Raw genomic sequence first — 20,522 nt, forward strand, 5'->3', positions numbered from 1 at the left:
CATGCAAGGGCATACTTTCTGCAATATGAATTACGTTTAAAAGTAGAAATCCTTAATATTTCCCAAAATATTATATTCATTACCTTAAACATAGGGAAAAAGCAAAGAAATATGAATAGAAAGCATTATTTTCACCACATCTTCTCCCACATTTTGATTAGACTAATATATTATATTAAGCTTGTTAAATGTGTGTGATTAAATAAAGGATAATGCAAACATTATAATGTCATGTATAATATATTTCTGTATTAATGTAAGAATATAATATAATATGTAAAAAGTAAAACATTAATAATAATAATAATAATAATAATAATAATAATAATAATAATAATAATAATAATAATAATAATAATAATAATAATAATAATAATAAAAGGATTAATGTCCATGAATTATTTTAAGAAAATGTTGTATTTCGAGAATTGGGTTAGATATTTGTTTTACTCAATCTCTGTATTATAATTTTTGTAGTTCTGTCTTTTGATAATTCGCAACAAAATGAAACACAATTAAATGAATTACTTGTATAAATCCAGTATATTGTATATTATAGTTGTATATGTTGCATAAAAATAACACAAGCAGCCTTTAGATGGCACTGTTTTACGTTTACTCAAATTTAAACATATGGTCGTGAACACAACAGTGACATCACAAGGGTTTCAGGCAAGCTGTGTTGCCTTCATGACTATCGGAAATATGTCTACTTTTTTGGCTGTGTTACAAACCTTCACACTTTCTCCTCTTTCTCACAGCCATTTTGTCCCTAACAGAAAGCAGGATTGAAAATACAAATGTGTCAAAACTCTTTGGAGGTGGAGGTGTCAAACAATAACAGTATTTGGATTTTCTTTAACATGTTTGGCTTAGACATGTCTAGCATTAGGACCGCGCAGCCGTGTGTCAGCTGATGAGGCTGCCAGATATATTGCGTCGCGAGTCTGTATGGCCCGCAGCTTTTCCAGCTTCTTGCGAAAACGGATGTGCCTGCTGTAACAGGCCTATGTCTGAAAACCCAGACAAACGGTCACATTTTAACAGAAAGTCAGCTTCACTCGAGTACGTCGGCTAAGACAACACAGGTAAAGGCATTTCTGTATCTAAAACGAGTTTATGTGCCCTGATAATGTAACGGTAACGTGTTCGTGTCCCTTATGGGTGCGCGTGAGTGAGCCGTTTGATGACAAATCCTCAGCCAATGTTATTTTTTTTATCCGCAGCAGCAGTAGGGCAAGATGGAGTGTGAGTGGAAGCCAGACGAGCAAGGACTTCAACAAATTTTACAGCTGCTGAAAGAGTCTCAGTCGCCAGATACGTCCACACAGAGATCCGTCCAGCAAGTATCCTTTTATAAGACAGACATGGATTGTAACACATGTTTTGTTAGATGTCAGTGGCTTATAATGTCAGCTAAACTCAACAGGCTAGCCATAGCTAATACTAGCTTGGGTTGTTACCGTTATAACAGGTACGCAGGTGCTTAACGGTTGGTGCTTTTTGTCCCCAATAAGCTAAACATGCTACAAGCAAAGCAGGCCGTGCTGTGCTAAAATGACTGTTTTATTGGCATTTATGACATTACAGATGACTGTGTAATGCCAGATTAATATAACATGTAGGCTTGATCAAGACGTGTCATTCGCCTGCATATACACCCTCACTTTGCATTATGCTCCAGCATAACAAATTAAATTAACAGCCAATTCATGCAACACTGCTGTATATCATCCCCAACCCAGTCTTCTAACAATCCTGGGAAAAGTGCTGTTCATTTTATAGCTAAACATTATATTCATTTTACATTTGAGTATTAGAAATCATTTTACATGGGAAATGTCAAAAAATATTTATTTCTAAAGCAAACAGACAATTGTTGAGTCCTATGTATTGTAATAATTCTGTTATTATGATTGTATTACTGATGATAGAAAGATGTCCCCGTACATCCAATTACTCTCTGGCGATTGGCATTTTAATCCTATTATACTATAAACAAAACATCAATCCATGACCGTGACCGTTGTGTATACGCATGGAATTACTGGTTTTGATAAATGCACCAGCGCCCACAAATGTAAAAGTAAACCCTCTAACAAAACTAACTTGGTTAGCATTAAACACACATTGAAAACTAAAGCCTAGATGCTGCTACATTTGATCTAAGCTTCCAATGTCCTAGTTGCTCCACTCCACAGAGAACCGTTAGGATTTGTGCACACTCAAACCTTAAAAATCAATTCATGTTTGACATCCGACTATAATGGCCCACCCAACCAGCCTAATCAACTAGCATTACACACAGACATACAATATAGTAGGCACTCGCAAAACCAGGCATGGAAGCCGTCTGGAAGATGTATGTTTTAGTAATTAAAGCTGTGTAGCATTTAAAGTGCATTATAAATCTGCACTGTTGTCCCCACATACCTTTTTGAATTAGAGAACAATTAGTATCCATTGCTCCATGCTGCTGGCCCTTATGTCTCTGGTCTGGTTGCACGCTGATCCTAAATGATTTGGTTATGTAACGCTTCATATGCACTGCATCATTAACTCACAGGCAAGCTTCTGTTATAGCATTACATACGCCATAATGTCTGGGTGCGTACAGTATTCAGTCTCGTCCTATGTCATCATTATGACCCCCCCCCTCACTCCTCTCACACACACACTATTATACTGTTACATTACACAACTTGACCACATGCAGTTTGCCATTTCTACACATGAAAAGAAATGAAATGATCTGTTTTTGCCATTACCGTGTACGAGATTGCAGTGATGATGTGCTCCCTCACAACCTTTTTACATGCCTACGTACAGTTAGTACTTTGTCTTCCTCAACCACTTTTCCCAGAGACTTGAGCAGCTGAACCAATATCCAGACTTTAACAACTATTTAATATTTGTTTTGACAAAGTTAAAATCAGAAGGTAAGCTCCCCGTCTGTCTATTTCAGCATGTCGTTTTATCGTATCTGTACTGTGTTCCTCGATCATCTGACGGTACTGGACAGTGTGAACGTCAGACATGTCAATTTTATGTAACTGTTCAGTGACAGGTCTGTTTGGCCATGACTCCGTGACCCGATGGCATCTTTGCCACAGATGATGTGGCACTCAGAATATGGGTCACTCTAATTTTAAACCTAATTCCTGGCACCGCTCGACTCTTGGCTTGACTGTCTGCACAGTAGATGACCGAAATGTTAAGTGGTGTTAAGACATTTTAGGATGCTGTTGCACTATTGCTCCCAGTTCAGATGCAACAAGCCACACATGTTTATACATTAATAGAATAATAGTCCTGATATTAGTTAGTTACAAGGAAATGACATGGTGTAAATGATAAGTATGTCATACAAGTCGTTCTTTTTGCCGTCCATCACTCCAGCGTCTAGTTTGGCACTTTCATTGTCCCAGTTAAAGCAAGACTGTGTTTATGTTCTGCTGCTTGCATGCTGGGTTGAATTCAAAAATAATGTGTAGGCAACAAAATCCTTTCATCAACTAGAATGTTGTTTTATAATTCACTTATCTATGTTTTCTCATCCCCCCTCCTCCCCCCAAGATGAACCAACGCGGTCCCTGAGTGGGCTGATACTGAAAAACAATGTGAAAGCCCACTATCAGAACTTCCCTAATGGCGTGTCTGATTTCATCAAGAATGAGTGCCTCGAAAACATCGGAGACTCCTCTCCCCTCATCCGGGCCACCGTGGGTAAGTTACAACCTCTGACGGCTTGCTTTTAACATGCTGCATAAAAACACATCACCCACCATAACCTGCATGCTCATATCTACAACACATCTCCACCCTAGCACTGTAGTGTAGGACTGTTTAAAACAGGTTCAGGATTTGGTTTGCTGATACAGCAGACGGTCACATTGAACCTTCAGCTGAATAGTAATTATTTGAAACATGTCAGTAAACAAAGCAGGTTAAAGGACTTTTTGCATTGTATGTATGCATTCCTTATTAGAACAGGGAATTTAACACAGCACCTCAGTTCTGCGTTATTAGCTAAGACTTTATGTGCTAACTGAATGTACTGTATATTGAGCATATCCCTACAAATGGATTATTAACGAGGCTGAAAGTCTGCAGCGAATGTTGCTCGTGTTCTTTTAATTATATATTTGTAGTTATTTGGTCACACCAGTGTAAATAAGAGTACATCCTCCCGTAACAGGTATCCTCATCACCACCATCGCGTCCAAGGGAGAGCTACAAAACTGGCCGGAGCTTTTACCTAAACTCTGCCTGCTGTTGGATTCTGAGGACTACAACACATGCGAGGTGAGGATCAGCATGGGAGATGTAGGTTTTATGATTGTGGGATTTGTTTCTCATCAGCCAGGGCCTATAGTATGTGGTATTATCCTTTTAGACATTACACTGTACTAATGATGTCCCCATGCAGACAGCAGTGTTTGTCTATTGCATTGAAAACCTTAAATCTTTTTTAAGTTTACGTTCAAACGGCATGAGAAATAAGTGAGAAATCACTGGATTTGATAAACGCTGCAGCAACTAAAAATCTATATTTCTGTCTGCATGATGAAAGTGAGAGAAACCGTCTGCATAAATCAGAGATATTAGATGACATGCAATCTGACAACTCAGTTAGCATTAAATATGGATAGAAATTGAAAACTGAATTCTGCCACAGTTATTCATCCTTTTTCATTTTACTGGGTACAGTCAGGATTTGTGCACATACTAAAATTAATTTGACATAGTGTGTGTGTGTGTGTGTGTGTGTGTGTGTGTGTGTGTGTGTGTGTGTGTGTGTGTGTGTGTGTGTATATGGCAGTATGTTTTAGAGATTACTCTTGGCTTTATTTGGATATGATGGTAATCTCATTGTTGTATTAATTGGAGCTGGCGGTACATTTGGTTTCTTAAATATTATTTAGTTATTCTTTGTATCATGGCTGTGTGTGAGGAAGAAAAAGAGAGATTAAGTGTATGCACATTTGTGATCACACACTTGTGTTTTAAGTAGGCCTGTCTGGCCACACGGCTCCGCCTGTCTGTTTATTTGTTTATTTATTTATTGTGGAAAGGGAAGAGAGCTGGGTCAGCTATAAAGCAGCATCTGGATAGCATCCTGCTGGCCAGATGAGCTAAAGGCAGTCTCACAGCTGGAGAGGCAGCCACAACTGCAGATTATTCAACATGGAATCATTTATTCTCTTTCTATCCTTTTTACCAGAACCATTATGACCCTGTTTTTTTCTGACTTGGCACACCCTCATCATCCAGAATAGCTTTTATAATGTGCATATCAGAAAGAAAAAAACCAATGCAGTGTTCTGTTTTATAATGCAAGATGTTTCTCTATAGTCCATCATAATCCAATTGTTTTCATCCATCCTGCGTTCTGAACATATCAGCGCTTCTACAGTTACCTTATTGGAAATGGTGGATAAATGCTCCACTGCAACGACCACTAAAAGTAGAATACAGTAGCTTGTAGTGGATGTTGGATCATCTGATCTGTGTAATGGTGCCGCACCCGTACTTACATAAACTCCCTGGTCGTTAATATGCTGTCTGCTGCATGCGCCTGTGACAGCAGTCACTGTGGGGAAGGTGGATACATTACATTGGAGAACACACAGAAATGAAGCCACGTGTTAAACTGTAATATAAATGCAGCTGTGTTGAAGGGCAGGAGATGTATCCTGGCGAGATTGCTCATCAGCCCTTATAGTAGGAATGTGCATATATTTCACTGTACTGTGTGAAATGTAAGGTTTGACAGAAAAATGTCTCTTCTCGTAGAACCACAGCCGTCCTCTTATAAAGCTCATTCAGATGCTGAGATTTAGGTCAGCTATTTACTGCAGAGGATCTTGAAGTGTATGTGTGTACAAGGCTTAACACTGAACAGCAACCAAATGTAGCAACTCCTCATAAGGCTCACTATGATTTTGAAAAGCAGCTTGGAGGCTGGAAAGCTTCTTAGTGTCTGATGCTGAAGATGTGATTAAAAAGTGCAAAATATATATTAAAAGCTTTCAGTGTTTTGGGCTATTTAACGTAAAGTTTGGGAAGCGTTCATTTATCTTTTCATGCTCTTTCTGTTACGTTGCTATAAGTGCTGTTTTACAGCCTGACAGAGCCACCAGTGTGACCTATACTGCTGGGTAATGGATCTTAAAGGCACTTACACATGGATTTAAACCATTACAAGAGGTGAGGTTCTAGATTAAAGGGGCAATGAATAACAGTGATTGCCACATCAGACAGGTAGGTTTATTTGTGAAGCTGAGCTTGTTTAATAGGAAGTGGGCAATGGTACACTTACATATATGGAGCTACTATCATGTCATTTCTTTTTTACAAGGAAAGCTCTTTCATACGTGTTGTACTCCACTGCACCTGCAGCCTTGTGGGATTTGTGTCCGGTGGAACATGAGCCTGAGTGTTGCGGCTCAAGACTTCGGTCTTGATCTTTTGTGGCTCGTAGTGCACCTCATGTGTCCGTCGCTTTAATACATGTACGCTAATGGGCGGATTCACAAAGATTGGTTTGTGGCCGTTGATCACACCGTGAATTGAGCTTCATTTGCAACCGTCTGCCCCGTCTCAGGGTCCGATTCACAAAAGATTATGATATTAGTTTTGCAGCTTGCCCTTTTTTTTTTGTATCTAATTGCATCCATGTGGCAAAGGAACATTTGTAAATGCGCTTGAGGGCAATGTGTCAGTTGTGAGGGGTGAGACTCAGGGGGCTTGCCAGAGTGCCACTTCCATCCAAACCTCCCAAAGGGAGAGGAGCAAAGAGAGGAAACAGAAAAATGTAAGCCAAGGATTTAGGAGAGGAGGCAGAGGGAAGAAATCATTTCTTCATCCGTTTATATAATAACCTTATTTTTATTATGTATTTTCCAAAAATGACATGTTGGGGAGCTCTACTCATTTATTATTCATGAATGAGTTTGGAGCAGACGGCTCTTCCAGCCGATATTACCTTATTTAAATATGTGCAAATAGCACAGGAGCACAGAGGCGCTATTTGCTTGGCAGCGCAGTTAGCGGTGCATTTCACCCTTTGGCTGGTGCGTTGAGAATTACAGGGTTTCTTTTCGTCTTGTTTGTGCAGGATTAGCGGATCCAAACGCTGCGCTATTCTTTTGTGAATTCGAGTGAAAAAAACGTTTAAATGTGTGTCAGATTCTGCAGCAGACCTTGTAAATGTACAAGAGACATTAAATAAATGTCACGCTAAACTTCTTTCTTTAAAGGAGTTCACTGTTGCCATAGTGACCCCGAAATAATCCGCACCATTACTGCCACCCGCACTTTGATATCTATTTTGGGAATATGTTTGGTGGCTGCCCGTGTACGGTTTCAGAGCAGTGTGCACTTTGTAATATAAGCAACGAGACACATGCGTGGATGCATGTTGGCCGCGGGCCATTTGATCAGTAGGACACGTCCTCTGCATTGTGTATTTACATGAGATCAATGCAAGATGTTCCTCCTCCCTGTGAGTGCACAACAGTCCCAAACTGAGCCAGTGTTGGGTGGAAAGAGAGGCTGGATTGGAAAGCATGGTGTAATGGGGGCGTGTAGCTGTAAACAGTATTTCATTGTCCTCTTTTATATCATCTTTTAAAATGGTGTCCAATATCTACAGCAAAGAACATGCATTTCTACAATATAGAAAAGAAACCCAACACCAGCTCATTACCTAACATCAGCAGTTGCAGCTGTACCATAGGTCTTGTCTTGTCTTGTGGTTTCAGAGCAGCAGGGTCCCCTGCGCCACCATACTGGAGCCTCTCTCTACACGCTCTATAAAAAGACAGGAGCAGGTGTGTTGGATGCCGAGTGTAATGTCGGTGGATGCCTTTATTTAGGTTTTGCCTGAGAGCAGTTTTACCGTTGTGATTAATGACAGTTGGAACGGTGTTGTGAGGATCGAGTTGATGTTCCTCCAGAGAGCGAACGATCATATATGAAAATGCTTTGTCAGCTCGTTTGTACCGCGACGTTATTCAAATGTCCAGAGCAGGAGTCTGAAGGAGCGGTTTAGTTGACTAATTGCATACCTCTCTTTTCTCTGTCTCGCTGTCATCTGCGTGGCTTACATTCTCCAGTTTAATGACCTTCCATAGCAGGACTTGAAGGGAGGATTACATTTTAGATGCTTCAGCGTAACTGGAATGCTCGAAGGCCACTCCCATTTCTTTGCCCTTCTCTGTTGACACACGAGCACACGTGACGTCAGCGAGAGCGGTCTTGTGTCCGGCTCCACACAGTTGCACATGGGACGAGTTATAATGAAGCTGCCCACATGTGATTCTGCATGATTCATATATTCTATGTCTATAAAATGTCAGAAAATTGTGAAAAAGTTGCTGATTGATTTATGATTTCAGCTCAATTTGAACAATTATAAAACACATGTTCTATCAGCTAAATCGGGCATCATTTGTTTTCATGACCTTATTAAAAGTATTCGGCTCCATCATGTCTAAATCTGGTGCTTTAATTTTAAAGCCTCAACACAAAGCCTCGCAGTAAGCATCTGATCACGTATCAAGTGTCTTTTTATGTTTGTCTGTTTCAATGTGTCATGCCTGATATTCTTTGTCGCCCTTTAAAAGAAGCAGTTCGTACTAGTGCGAGGGGAAATGTTAGTGTTCTGTATACCAATGAGCTTCACCTTGGTTAGACTTTGTCTCCTCCTGTTTGTGACCTTGACACAGTCTCCTCCTCATACCCTCCTCGTCTTTTCCTCGTCTCTTTAGCTCCTCCACACTTTGAGAGCATTCTGTATCTGTCATCTGAAAGGAATGCTGACAAGGGAACAGTTTCCATGGAAACCCATTTCAGACACAGTCGGTGTCAGTGCTTCGCTGTTTCTGGTGTCGGTTTTTCAGCCTGCATTTTTGTGAGAGACACTGAAGTCTGCAGCCTATTGTGAACATGCATACTAACCATCAGTCAAGAAGCCAGTATTAAGAAAGAGATGCGAGAGAGAGAGAGAGAGAGAGAGAGAGAGATTGTGTGTGTGTGTGTGTGTGTGTGTGTGTGTGTGTGTGTGTGTGTGCGTGTGTGTGTGTGTGTGTGTATGTGTGAGACTGCTTGCCAACTGTTTGAAGGTTATTAGAGCAGAAGGGGATGAATCCTATTGAAGAGCATGGATGAGGGAGGAGGTTGAACATATTTCTGAGCACTTGTACTTGTGCAAAACCCAGATCCTCCATATGACCGATCCACATGTAAACACATATGATAGAACATTTGCTCTCTGCAGAGCCAATACAATATATCAAAGTATGTTGAGAATGTTTTGCAAAAAATGTGATTGCACGGAAACCTAACTCCATTCCACCTCCACAGACCTTCGTCCAGAGCTGTGTCACCTCCCCATAGGTCGACTGTCTCTACAATGGGCTTTTAATAACTTTCTTTACATGCTTTTTTCCTTTGTCCCTCAGGGAGCGTTTGGAGCCCTGCAGAAGATCTGCGAGGACTCTGCTGAGATCCTGGACAGTGACATGCTGGATCGTCCTCTCAACATCATGATCCCCAAGTTCTTGCAGTTTTTTAAGCACAGCAGTCCTAAGATTAGGTATCAAGTGTTCTTCACAAACCTATACAGTTAAACGTCAATCATGCCAAACTTAGTTTCTCTCTAAATAAGTTAATGAGTATACTTTTGTGTTGATGATACATTCTGCTTTCTAATGATATAAATTACAGTTCGTAATTAAAGTGGTGAAGGAGCAGAGAAGAAGACATGTGAGGAGAAGCATGTCTGTGTGGTACTTAAGTGGTGGTCATTGTGTTGCAGGTCTCATGCCATTGCCTGTGTTAATCAGTTCATCATCAGCAGGACTCAGGCTCTCATGCTGCACATCGACCCTTTCATTGAGGCAAGTGTGACTTTAATGCATCATATATACACTTCGTTGTCAGTGACACACAAATGCACATAAACGTAATCAGTCTGGAAGACAGACAGTCCATCCACAATGAGAATTAACTCTCCCCCCCTCAGATTATTATCACTAAGTCGATTCTAAGTCCACTAACACTAATAGGATTTTGTTGATTTAGTAGACAGATCTGTAAAATTGAGTTACTCCACAAAGAGTCAAGCAACAGCACCGCTTTGTTTTTACCAGAGATGTACTCAAGTTTTATAAAAAAGGGAAATCATTTAGCATGAAAAAGCAATAAAAAATAACTAATCGACAAAAGAGATCTTTGTGGACTAAGACCAGAAAGCGGTGAGGGGGCAGCCCTCGTGTTTCATTTGTTTCTATGTTTAAATAAAAAGCCCATGTGAAAAGGTTCAAGTCATGATCGGGTTTTATGTTGTCCCTTTTTTCTAAATGTTCAGATTCTTAATGTTTTGGTTTGATTTGATTTGAATTGTTGAACGTGCATATATTATATTCCACATATCTTTTATTTTTCACAGGGTACATTTGTATCTAATATTGTAACAAAATACCTCGAGTTCAGCCGCTTTAAGCTATAAGGAAACTTGGATCTATGTTAAATTGCTACAAAGCATAAAGCAAAAATACACATAATAAAATATTGGCCCACCATTAGGACCAGTCTGTTTATAGAGAGAGTGTGTAATGTGATATACTAAAACTGCATTGACCTCACCCCACCTCATTCATATTTATTACGAAACACACTTTGCATTTTAGATGCTATACAATTATGATTATTGTCTGTAGTAGTAGTTGTTGTTTCACACTGAGCCAAGACGACATTTGACCTTCTTTTATCTTCTGTAGAACCTTTTTGCACTGGCAACAGATGAGGAACCAGAGGTGAGGAAGAATGTGTGCAGAGCTCTAGTCATGCTGCTGGAAGTTCGCCTGGACCGCCTCCTGCCACACATGCTGAACATCATAGAGGTGAGTGAGTTTGTGGGGTTACAGACGGACTGAGAAAGTGTGAGCGGAAGAGTAAGGCTTAGTTAAATACTGGCGAGAAGAAGAAGAATGAATATATGTATTTCTAGGATAAGAAAGTAAGATTTTCTATTTTATATGTGTATATGTGTCTATATATATATATATATATATATATATGTATGTATGTATGTATATGTATATATATATGTGTGTGTGTGTGTGTGTGTATATATATATATATATATATATATATATATATATATATATATATATATATAAAAATACATACAGTATATCTCCACTCCTATTCTTGAATGATGCGCTCCTGATGACACCCTGTGGACAGTCGTTCTTGTGTTACAATTGTAGATGTAGTTGCATTGGTATTTTTAGAATGAAATATTAAGTTATGTAAATATAAAGTATATAAGTTTCCCTTCATTTCTTCTCAGTACATGCTCCTGAGGACTCAGGACCAAGATGAAAATGTTGCCCTGGAAGCCTGTGAGTTCTGGCTTACTCTGGCAGAGCAGCCTGTGTGTAAGGAAGTGCTGTGCGGACACCTCTCCCAGTAAGAATACTCACACGCACGCATACACACGCATACACACACATACACACGCATACACACGCATACACACGCATACAAATGTTGCCACAATACACAGACTGACCCTCCAGTGGTAATATTTAGAACTATTGACTCATACCAACCTTGGCAGTTAGCTCGTGAAGACCTTCTACTAGCATGATATTCTTCTTCTGCACCTCAAGGCAGCTGATTAAGAACCCTGACTGTTGACCTCAGCTGTACCATCTGTCACCACACTGTCACATTAACTGCGACCACAGCAGGAATCACATGTGAGTGATTGCCTGTAGTCTCCGACCTATCCTTGCCCTTTGTTCTCATCATTTTTCCTTTGGCCCCTGTTCCAGGCTCACTCCTGTGCTTGTCAACGGGATGAAGTACTCTGAGATTGACATAATTCTGCTCAAGGTCAGTTTATATAGCCTAATATTTGTACTTGTGGGTAAGAGGATGAATTGCCCCATGACTCAGGGGGACATGCAGTTCAATTCAGTGGTTTGTCTGTGACTGTGTGGCGTATACATTTAAAGAGTTGTAGATGTTCGTACATGGCGATTTGTGATTTTGTGTAAGAAAATTGATTGTAAAAATATAATGTAGCAGCAACATACATGACCTCCTTCCATCCCGTACATTCGCCATCAGGGGGACACCGAGGAAGACGAGGCTATTCCGGACAACGAGCAAGACATCAGGCCGCGCTTCCATCGATCCCGGACAGTCGCCCAGCAGCATGAGGAGGATGGGATCGATGAAGACGAAGATGAGGACGATGAACTGGATGACGATGATGATACTATCTCTGATTGGAACCTGCGTGAGTTCAGTGTAGATGCAGCTGTCTAGATCTCCAACGTTTGCCTCCATATGATTATAAATCGTCCTTCATCATCATCTCTCTTAACTAAGAGCTAGGAAACACACAGTGTATTGATTACTTGTCTTTGTGTCTGCTGTACCTGTGATGTCTGTATGATGTTTGTCCGCGCACTTCTATGTTTGTATGTATGTCTCCCTTGTTTCACCAAACATCAGGTAAGTGTTCAGCCGCAGCGTTGGACGTGTTGGCCAACGTGTTCAGGGATGATCTGTTGCAGCCCATTCTGCCTCTACTCAAAGAGCTGCTCTTCCATCCAGAGTGGGTCGTTAAAGAATCTGGCATCCTAGTGCTGGGGGCTATAGCTGAAGGTAAGAAGGGAAAGGAGAAGTGGGGACAAAACATGGGGAGTAACGTCTCGCCTGGATTATGGAATCAGAAAATGACACGCTGTTCTTCTCCCTGACTCCAGGCTGTATGCAGGGCATGATCACATACCTGCCGGAGCTCATTCCCCATCTCGTCCAGTGTTTGTCTGACAAGAAGGCCCTGGTGCGCTCCATCACCTGCTGGACACTGAGCCGCTATGCCCACTGGGTGGTCAGCCAGCCCCCAGATACTTACCTGAAGCCTCTAATGACGGAGCTGCTCAAACGTATTCTGGATAGCAACAAGCGTGTGCAGGAGGCAGCTTGCAGGTGAGCAAGAAGTGCTGATAAAGTCATTTTAGAGCCCATTCTGAACCCTACACTTAATTGTTCCTTCGGGTGTTGAGATGCATCCAGATTTCTTTAAGTTGTTTGTGAGGTAATAGCCACACATTTTCTCTTTCCTTTCTTCTTTTTAGTGCATTTGCCACTCTGGAGGAGGAGGCGTGTACAGAGCTGGTTCCATACCTGGCGTTCATCCTAGACACTCTGGTGTTCGCTTTCAGCAAGTACCAGCACAAAAATCTGCTCATTCTCTACGACGCCATAGGAACACTTGCAGACTCAGTGGGGCATCATCTCAATAAACCGGTATGCAGCACAACAATATGGACTCAGTTTCACTTCACATTTACATGTGAATATAAGATTAGCACACACTATTTACTCCCTTCTTTATTTTACTTGTGTAGTGGTAAATGTACTTAGTATAGACATCATGCTCAGAAGGTAAACAAGCATCAACAACTCCCCCATGCTTCCTAGATGTGTTTGAGTGGATCGCTTTATGCATTAAGTCTGTAATAATCATACCCAACAATATGTTGCACACTGTGTTTGTGTAAAGACTCATTTCATCTGTTACTTGTTAGGAATACATCCAGATGTTGATGCCTCCACTGATCCAGAAATGGAACCAGCTGAAAGATGAAGACAAAGATCTCTTCCCTTTATTAGAAGTGAGTCTGATGTGAAGTTACTGCCTGCACAAATCCTTTAGTTGATAGTGAGTCAGTTCTGTGATGATAACAGTGTATGAAGAGGCCTCTGACTGTATCTCCCCGCTGCCTGCCTTCCTCAGTGTCTGTCGTCTGTAGCCACTGCCCTGCAGAGTGGCTTCCTGCCCTACTGTGAGCCAGTGTACCAACGCTGTGTTAACCTGGTGCAGAAGACCCTTGCTCAGGCCATGGTGAGTGTGTCGGCCCCTAAACTGTGCCTTTTTTCCCCCTCCTATATTGAAGCCCCCACTCCTAAAACAATTGAGATGGAAATAATTTTGTTAGGAATGATTTACCAACCCCAAATATGTGCGTTCAACCCGCGGGTACTAAAGACAATATAAATCCACCTGTCAGCTTATTTTGAGCCTTCCCAATCCGGCACAGCAGTCAGGCCTACGTCCCTCACAACGCTGTGCTTGCTTCGCTGGTTCACACAGTTTGAGAGACATTTATGCATTCCAGACAACCAATTAAACAGGCTTTTCTTCCTGCAAGCGTTTTCCACCAATCAGGACACTGCACACTAGGGTCAAAAACCAGTTCAAGTTGATTCACATGCGAATCAGGACTGCATGTTGCTATTACGTTTCTGCAACTACATATTCTCACCTCTCAGTGAACGGCCTCCTTGGCGGAAGTCTGAAAGTGTTTTCTATTTCTATCTAATGATCATTATGGATTTCCCATGTTTTTTAGGTGTTCACACTGATATAGGCTAATAAAAACAACATTCATTTTGTACTGGATAAAGTCTGCTTAAAGAAACTCCTGGCCTTTGCACAAATGAAGACGATGACCCCTAATCTATAAGTCTATGTACATTTAATGTATTCTCTTTTCTTCCATTCTTCTCTCTTCCAGCTTTATCAGTCACAGCCAGACCAGTATGAAGCACCTGACAAAGACTTCATGATCGTGGCGTTGGATCTTCTCAGCGGACTGGCTGAGGGATTGGGAGGCACCATTGAGGAGCTGGTTGCTCGCAGCAACATCCTCACCCTTATGTACCAGTGCATGCAGGTGAAGAAAGTGAACAGCGTGCTGCTTATCTGATGAGCTGATAAAGCCACTTGCATTGTTCAACTTTTTTTGTTTTTTCTCTCCACCGGTTCAGGACAAAATGCCAGAAGTGCGTCAGAGTTCTTTTGCTCTGCTGGGGGATTTAACCAAGGCTTGTTTCCAACACGTCAAACCGTGCATCGGTAGGTGCTGCGCAGTTCACTCTTTAACACTGTTTTTGGCAATAAGGCATTTGTCAGTTATTAAGTTGACTGCTTTCCTTCTTCCAGCTGATTTTATGCCCATACTGGGTACTAATTTAAACCCAGAATTGATATCAGTGTGCAACAATGCAACATGGGCAATTGGAGAGATATCGATACAAATGGGTGAGTGCCTCAATTTCAACAAATAACCACAATATGTTACATTTTGCAATTAAAAACACACAGTAAACAGTCGTTTCCTACTGTTCCCACACCCTCAGGGTCTGAAATGCAGCCGTACAGTGCCATGGTGCTGCTCCAGCTGGTGGAGATCATTAACAGGCCCAATACCCCAAAGACTCTACTGGAGAACACAGGTACCACTCGGTGGCAGTGCTGAGCCAGCTGCCACACACAGGGAGGTGCTCACACACTCCAGGTCTAGTCAGCCAGGATTCACCACACTCACTAGGGTGCCTGTCCTGCCCTTTGATCTCTATCCAAAATCTCTTCCCAAGCCATGGGCCTTACAGGTTTGGCTGTTTCCCCCCCCCCCCCCATCAAAAAAAACTAAATATTTCAGCTAATGATTTGCAACCAAGAAAACAAATCCTGGGCAAGCCCTTGTGTGAAATTCTGAACACTCTTGAATCGAGCGAGCCATGTAAGCGCCCAGTCTTGGAAGTAACTAATGTGGACTGACTGTGCACACATCAGGGGAAGTAGTACACTGAATCAGAACAAAGGCAGTGTGTGTGATATATAGGTGCGGTCACAGCTTCACATAGTTAGGACAGACATTTTCTGAACACTTAAACTATAAGTAGAGAGCACCTAATCTGACTAAATGTAAGGCACCTAGCCTATAGCATTTAAAAACAGGTTACACTGTGATCTTGTCTTCACCAGTCGAATTGGAAATAACGATTTGATGAGTCAAAGAGACCATCTCATCAAAAGGGTGACGTGTAACCTGCCTAAATTAAAGACAATCTCGGGACTCTGTAGATGTGTTCCTGTTTTGTTTGCTGTCAGTTTATTTGTTGCTTTTATTTACTGTTCTTTAAATGTGGATGCATATCTGCCAATAGATGTTAAATGTTGTTAAGAATGGCCAATGTTTGATGCAGGATACATTATAATTCTAACTGTTGCGAGTTTCATAAGAATGTTTTGCATCTGAACCTTTACACCATTTGTTGCATGTTTTCAATGTGCTAATTGAAAACACAACAGTGAACCAGTGTTTCGGCCGTGTGTAAATCTTCCGCCTGTCAGAGATTTTCTAAGAGAACCAGTTTATCACTGGAGCCAAATTTGCATAGACAACCATCTAACACCGCAGTCGGTTAAAGGTGGACGTGGCGGTTTTGTTTTCAGTTTGTCTCTGATTAGCTTATCCTGCAGCGAACTTTATTCTAATGAGCATACCATCTGCTTTCTGCATGTGTCATTGGACTGTTCATAAATGCCTGTTTGTTAATGAGAATGTCACATAGTTCTGTGTCTCTTAAACTTAGGTCCTCCCTCCTCTCTGCCTCATAAGAACCTGCTGTGCTGGATACTAGTCTCCCTCCATGTAGTTGGCTTGGAGTAATCCGTCATTTCTTTTCTTAAGAAAAAAAAAAAACAAAAACAAAAAAAAACTTTTCTGTTTGTTATGGAAAATTAACATTTGTGAGTTTAAGGGAGAAAGCCCAGGTAAACTGCTTTTGTCTCAAACACATGCTACCGTAGCTAGCTAGCCTGTGTCTTTACATTGAGACCCACATTTTAAATCAAGCTAATGAATTTCAAGAGATTTGAAAAGCTTTTTGGATCCAAATGATTTGTGAAAGCAGATGCCATTGTTTGCCTTTTTTCTATGAATGTCCTGTCAAAGTTGTCAATGTGTTCTCCCTTAAACGTGTTGTATGTTTTTTTTAGAGTGTCATATTTTACATTCCTCCCCGTGACTGAAGGGGCAGTAATAATCGACACTAGTGAAATCTTCTGTTTATTATCATACACAGATTCTGTTGATTTATGTCTCTGAGTTGTTTGTTTTTTCTTTATTTTTCTCCTCCCCTCCTCATTGCTCATGTCTTGGTTGGCGTTTGGTGGTGTGTAACCGTGATTAGCAATAACAATTGGTCGTCTTGGTTACGTTTGTCCTCAAGAGGTGGCACCCATGCTACAGCAGTTTATAAGACCCTGGTGTGTATTATTCAATCTTTTATTTAATTCATCTTCTCTCTGCTTTCTTCCTTGACTCTCGTCTGTCTCCTGTCGCTCCCTCTTCTCCTCTGTTGCTCTCCTCTCTCCTCACTCTCCTTCTCAAAAGAAGTCTTTTCAGTTTTTTTTTTCCGTTTTTTTCCTTATCAGTTTGTAATCATTGCCAACCATGTGACTAACCCTGTCCTCTTTTAGGTCCTCCTTGTGATTTGTTTTTGCCTCAGTAGCACCTTCATGTATTATACATTAATTTGTTTGATTTCTAGTTTTTTGTCATTGTTAACTGTCGCTAACCTAAAAGATGCATGGGATCAGATTTGTCACATGCCTGCTGGTTCAAGAGCAGAGAAAGGATGCAGTCTTTGCTGCAAACAGAGCATTCCTAAATCCCTTTCTCACATATAGTAGCCCCCCAGCTGCATGTGCCTGTCCCAAAAATGACCCAAACCTCCCTTTTAGTCAATATTTCCAAAAGTAATGTTATTTTTAAGGTGCTATAGATGAGGTTTTGCTGAACACACTGCTCATAGACAAAGGTGAATTTATAAGAGCTCAAAGTTGTTTTGTTAAAAGTAAAAATGTTTGATTTGTTTAATTTTTTTACGTTTTGTGTGCATGCTTGACTTGCTGTGGTTACCTCTCAGGTCATGTTAGACACGCTTTTCTCCTCACATGGAGCTACATAGAGTCTAATGATGAGGACGATAATGATAAGAAGAAAACACCTAAACATTACATTTGTATTAAGGATGGAAATAGGCTATGTTTATTTATTCCTCACAGATATAATGATAGCGTGTTCATGTAGGTATTTGCCGTTGTCATTCATAGTGGCACGTGTTAGACGTTTCTTCTTTTTTTTTTTCTTTTTCTTTTTTTAAATGTCTGATGTTAAATTTGGTCGTCCCTGTTGTCAGGTGCACGTCTCTACGAAATATAAGAGACAATGAGGAGAAAGACTCTGCGTTCAGAGGAATTTGCACTATGATCAGTGTAAATCCGGGAGGTGTAGTGCAGGTGAGGTGCAGCAACACGATGGTGGCGTGGTCATTATGTTGTCTCCCCAAGTTGAAATGTTGCCTCACCTCTCTTCTCTGGAACAGGATTTTATATTCTTCTGTGACGCAGTGGCCTCCTGGGTGAATCCAAAGGATGATCTCAGAGACATGTTCTACAAGGTAAAAGCTGAACATGCTCATTGATTAAACACAAACTGCCAACGTTCACTGGATTCAATCATAATTCAAATGATTTCATTGAGTTAAAGATTCACTCATTTCATTTATGATCGCTCACTCAGTCACCATGTCTGCCCGCCAGTGGCCAAATGGAGGAATGGCAGTGTCTGCAGTCGACGCTGTTAATAACCACAAGATCTATTTTGAAGGCGGCCGTCATTACCACTTGGTTTGAACTTCTCCTGGTGTTTCATTTCAGATCCTTCACGGGTTTAAGAACCAGGTGGGAGAGGACAACTGGAGGCGCTTCTCAGATCAGTTCCCCATGCCACTGAAGGAACGGCTGGCAACCTTTTACGGGGTGTAACTGTTTCCACAGCAGTATGCCTCATCACTGGGGTCAGTTTCCTCTCCTCTGATATCATTTTTGCTATCGTAGAAAGGCAAATTGTAAATGCTGATTTTAGTATTTGATATAAAAGAAATGTTGCTGTATTGCATTTCAATGAGTCATCTCTTTCTCCGCACAGGTCATTCACTATGGGAGACAATATAGGGAACCTCTTTTACCCAGGGAACATGTTACCCTTTACTGGGGGGAAGGGTCTGCCTGCTGAGGGGAGGGAAGGGGAGCGGACCCCTCCCCGAACTGAAGGACGGGGTGGGAGGGAGGTGGTAGCTGCAGTGCTCAGTGCCCCCATGCACAGGCACGGGGGGAAAGGGACTGCCAAAACAACCTTATCATGGGAGGAAAATTCATGTTCTCACATCTCAATCAGAAATAATGAAATCTATCACTCTCCATTTATTCCCCAAACATCTTTTTGTTTCTGTTTATCTGAACTACTGAAAAGAAATGTAAGCAAAAACAGAAGAATCTGCAAAACTCTGTAAAGCATTTGCTCTTTACTTTTGATTAGATGAGGAGTTTGCACATTGAAAGGGGCAGAAAGTGTTTTTCAGAGCAGATGCACAGTTGTCATTATCATGTCAGCCAGGTACATGGGCTTTTCTCAACACAACTGAATTCTACCAGTAGAGTAGAAAACTGTTCTTTAAAAAAAAAAAAAAAAAAAATATGGAGTGAAGTTCATCCAGAGGGTTTTCTTTCTCTAACTACAAGGATAGCTTGAAAGCTAAGGAACAGCAGCTGATGCTAAGAAAGCATCTGGGGGGATATACTTTTACAATGCTGCATATCACCATGAATAAGTTATCACCGATATAGTTATCAGATCTTTTCAGTGTTTCTATTCTTTATCAGCGCAAAAGCTGTCGATACTGTCGCTGGAGAGCACAAGGTTTTCTTTTAAGAGCAGCTTTTCTGGGAATAGGTAGCATGCTTGTATCGTTGTGAAAAGCTGTGGAACATTAGTGGTCTGTGTTGCATTTGACAGCTGTCATTGCCCTGTGAGAAGGTTCTTCTTCGACCTTGTAATTTATCTCTTTACAGTACTTTTTTTGTTTTGTTTCCTCTACCAGAGAATTACGGCAAACAGCTGTGATGTAGCATGAGTGGGTTTACACGCCGAATTTAGGAAACGTGTAAAATCTTGGCTGTGATGTAGCGTCGGAGTGAATCTCTCAGTTTGGTCTTGTGGCGTGAATGTGACGTGGACATTCATCAGCAAGCATAGCGAAGCTTTAGATGCTAACAATCCTTTATATTGTCTGAGCCTCACGGAAGGAAACATGAAGAAGAAACACGTAGGAGACACCACAATGACACAAATCCTGTCTTTAGTGATTTCTTTGTGTGTGTGCTGTCAGAACCATGCAGTCCATCGAATGAATGTTAAATAGGTTTATTTCTCAATGTACTGAAGTTTTCTTCTTGGTTGTTTGGCTTCTTGTGCTAAAAGCATGATCTTGAGGATGACTGTATAATGTTTTGGGTGGTTGTGTTTTGTGGGGTACTTTCATCTCTTGCATGTTGGTGGCCCCTCACAGCCCAACATATAGTGGGGAGGGGATTACGGGAGGGAGGGAGGGAAGCTTCAATTAAAAGTACATAGTAACCATTCATGTATTGCAACACTGGGACTTTTATAACTTCACATAAATGTTGCTGGAGTGTTCTCCCTAAACTTTTACCCCATAGCTGGATGTATAGTTTTTAAAATACTGTGAAACTACAACAATGTTCTCGTCTCTGGTTGTTTTGTGCTGTTATATTT

General features: G+C 41.1%; 1 protein-coding gene across 4 annotated transcripts; it reads left to right on the plus strand.

Annotated features, from left to right (window-relative positions):
- The first annotated feature begins 951 nt into the window (after positions 1 to 951).
- tnpo1 (transportin 1) lies at positions 952 to 19,472 on the plus strand. 4 transcript variants are annotated; one of them, XM_029444345.1, is made up of 25 exons: positions 952 to 1,088; positions 1,227 to 1,346; positions 2,864 to 2,939; positions 3,577 to 3,726; positions 4,199 to 4,305; positions 9,468 to 9,601; positions 9,824 to 9,905; positions 10,788 to 10,910; positions 11,363 to 11,481; positions 11,850 to 11,910; positions 12,148 to 12,319; positions 12,538 to 12,690; positions 12,792 to 13,017; positions 13,167 to 13,338; positions 13,620 to 13,706; positions 13,829 to 13,936; positions 14,610 to 14,768; positions 14,863 to 14,950; positions 15,038 to 15,136; positions 15,235 to 15,330; positions 17,074 to 17,149; positions 18,085 to 18,184; positions 18,271 to 18,345; positions 18,605 to 18,744; positions 18,876 to 19,472. In XM_029444345.1, the coding sequence occupies exons 2-24, from the start codon at positions 1,242 to 1,244 to the stop codon at positions 18,710 to 18,712; spliced, it is 2,676 nt and encodes an 891-aa protein (XP_029300205.1). In that variant the 5' UTR covers positions 952 to 1,088; positions 1,227 to 1,241; the 3' UTR covers positions 18,713 to 18,744; positions 18,876 to 19,472. The 4 variants fall into 4 exon arrangements, 3 of the variants coding, with proteins under 3 accessions (XP_029300205.1, XP_029300207.1, XP_029300206.1); XM_029444346.1 differs by having other exon boundaries at positions 986 to 1,088; positions 1,230 to 1,346; XR_003833174.1 differs by lacking the exons at positions 17,074 to 17,149; positions 18,605 to 18,744; positions 18,876 to 19,472.
- The last annotated feature ends 1,050 nt before the right edge of the window (positions 19,473 to 20,522 follow it).

The sequence above is a fragment of the Cottoperca gobio genome, chromosome 12 (assembly GCF_900634415.1).
Source record: "Cottoperca gobio chromosome 12, fCotGob3.1, whole genome shotgun sequence".
In the NCBI taxonomy this organism is placed as follows: domain Eukaryota; kingdom Metazoa; phylum Chordata; class Actinopteri; order Perciformes; family Bovichtidae; genus Cottoperca; species Cottoperca gobio.

What these genes read in the sequence shown, in the direction of transcription:
- tnpo1 (XM_029444345.1), top strand. Translation starts at nt 1,242, where the DNA reads ATGGAGTGTGAGTGGAAGCCAGACGAGCAAGGACTTCAACAAATTTTA. An exon ending in CACAGCAGTCCTAAGATTAG is followed by an intron (nt 9,602 to 9,823) that starts GTATCAAGTGTT and finishes ATTGTGTTGCAG; the next exon opens with GTCTCATGCCATTGCCTGTG. An exon ending in AGAGATATCGATACAAATGG is followed by an intron (nt 15,137 to 15,234) that starts GTGAGTGCCTCA and finishes CCACACCCTCAG; the next exon opens with GGTCTGAAATGCAGCCGTAC.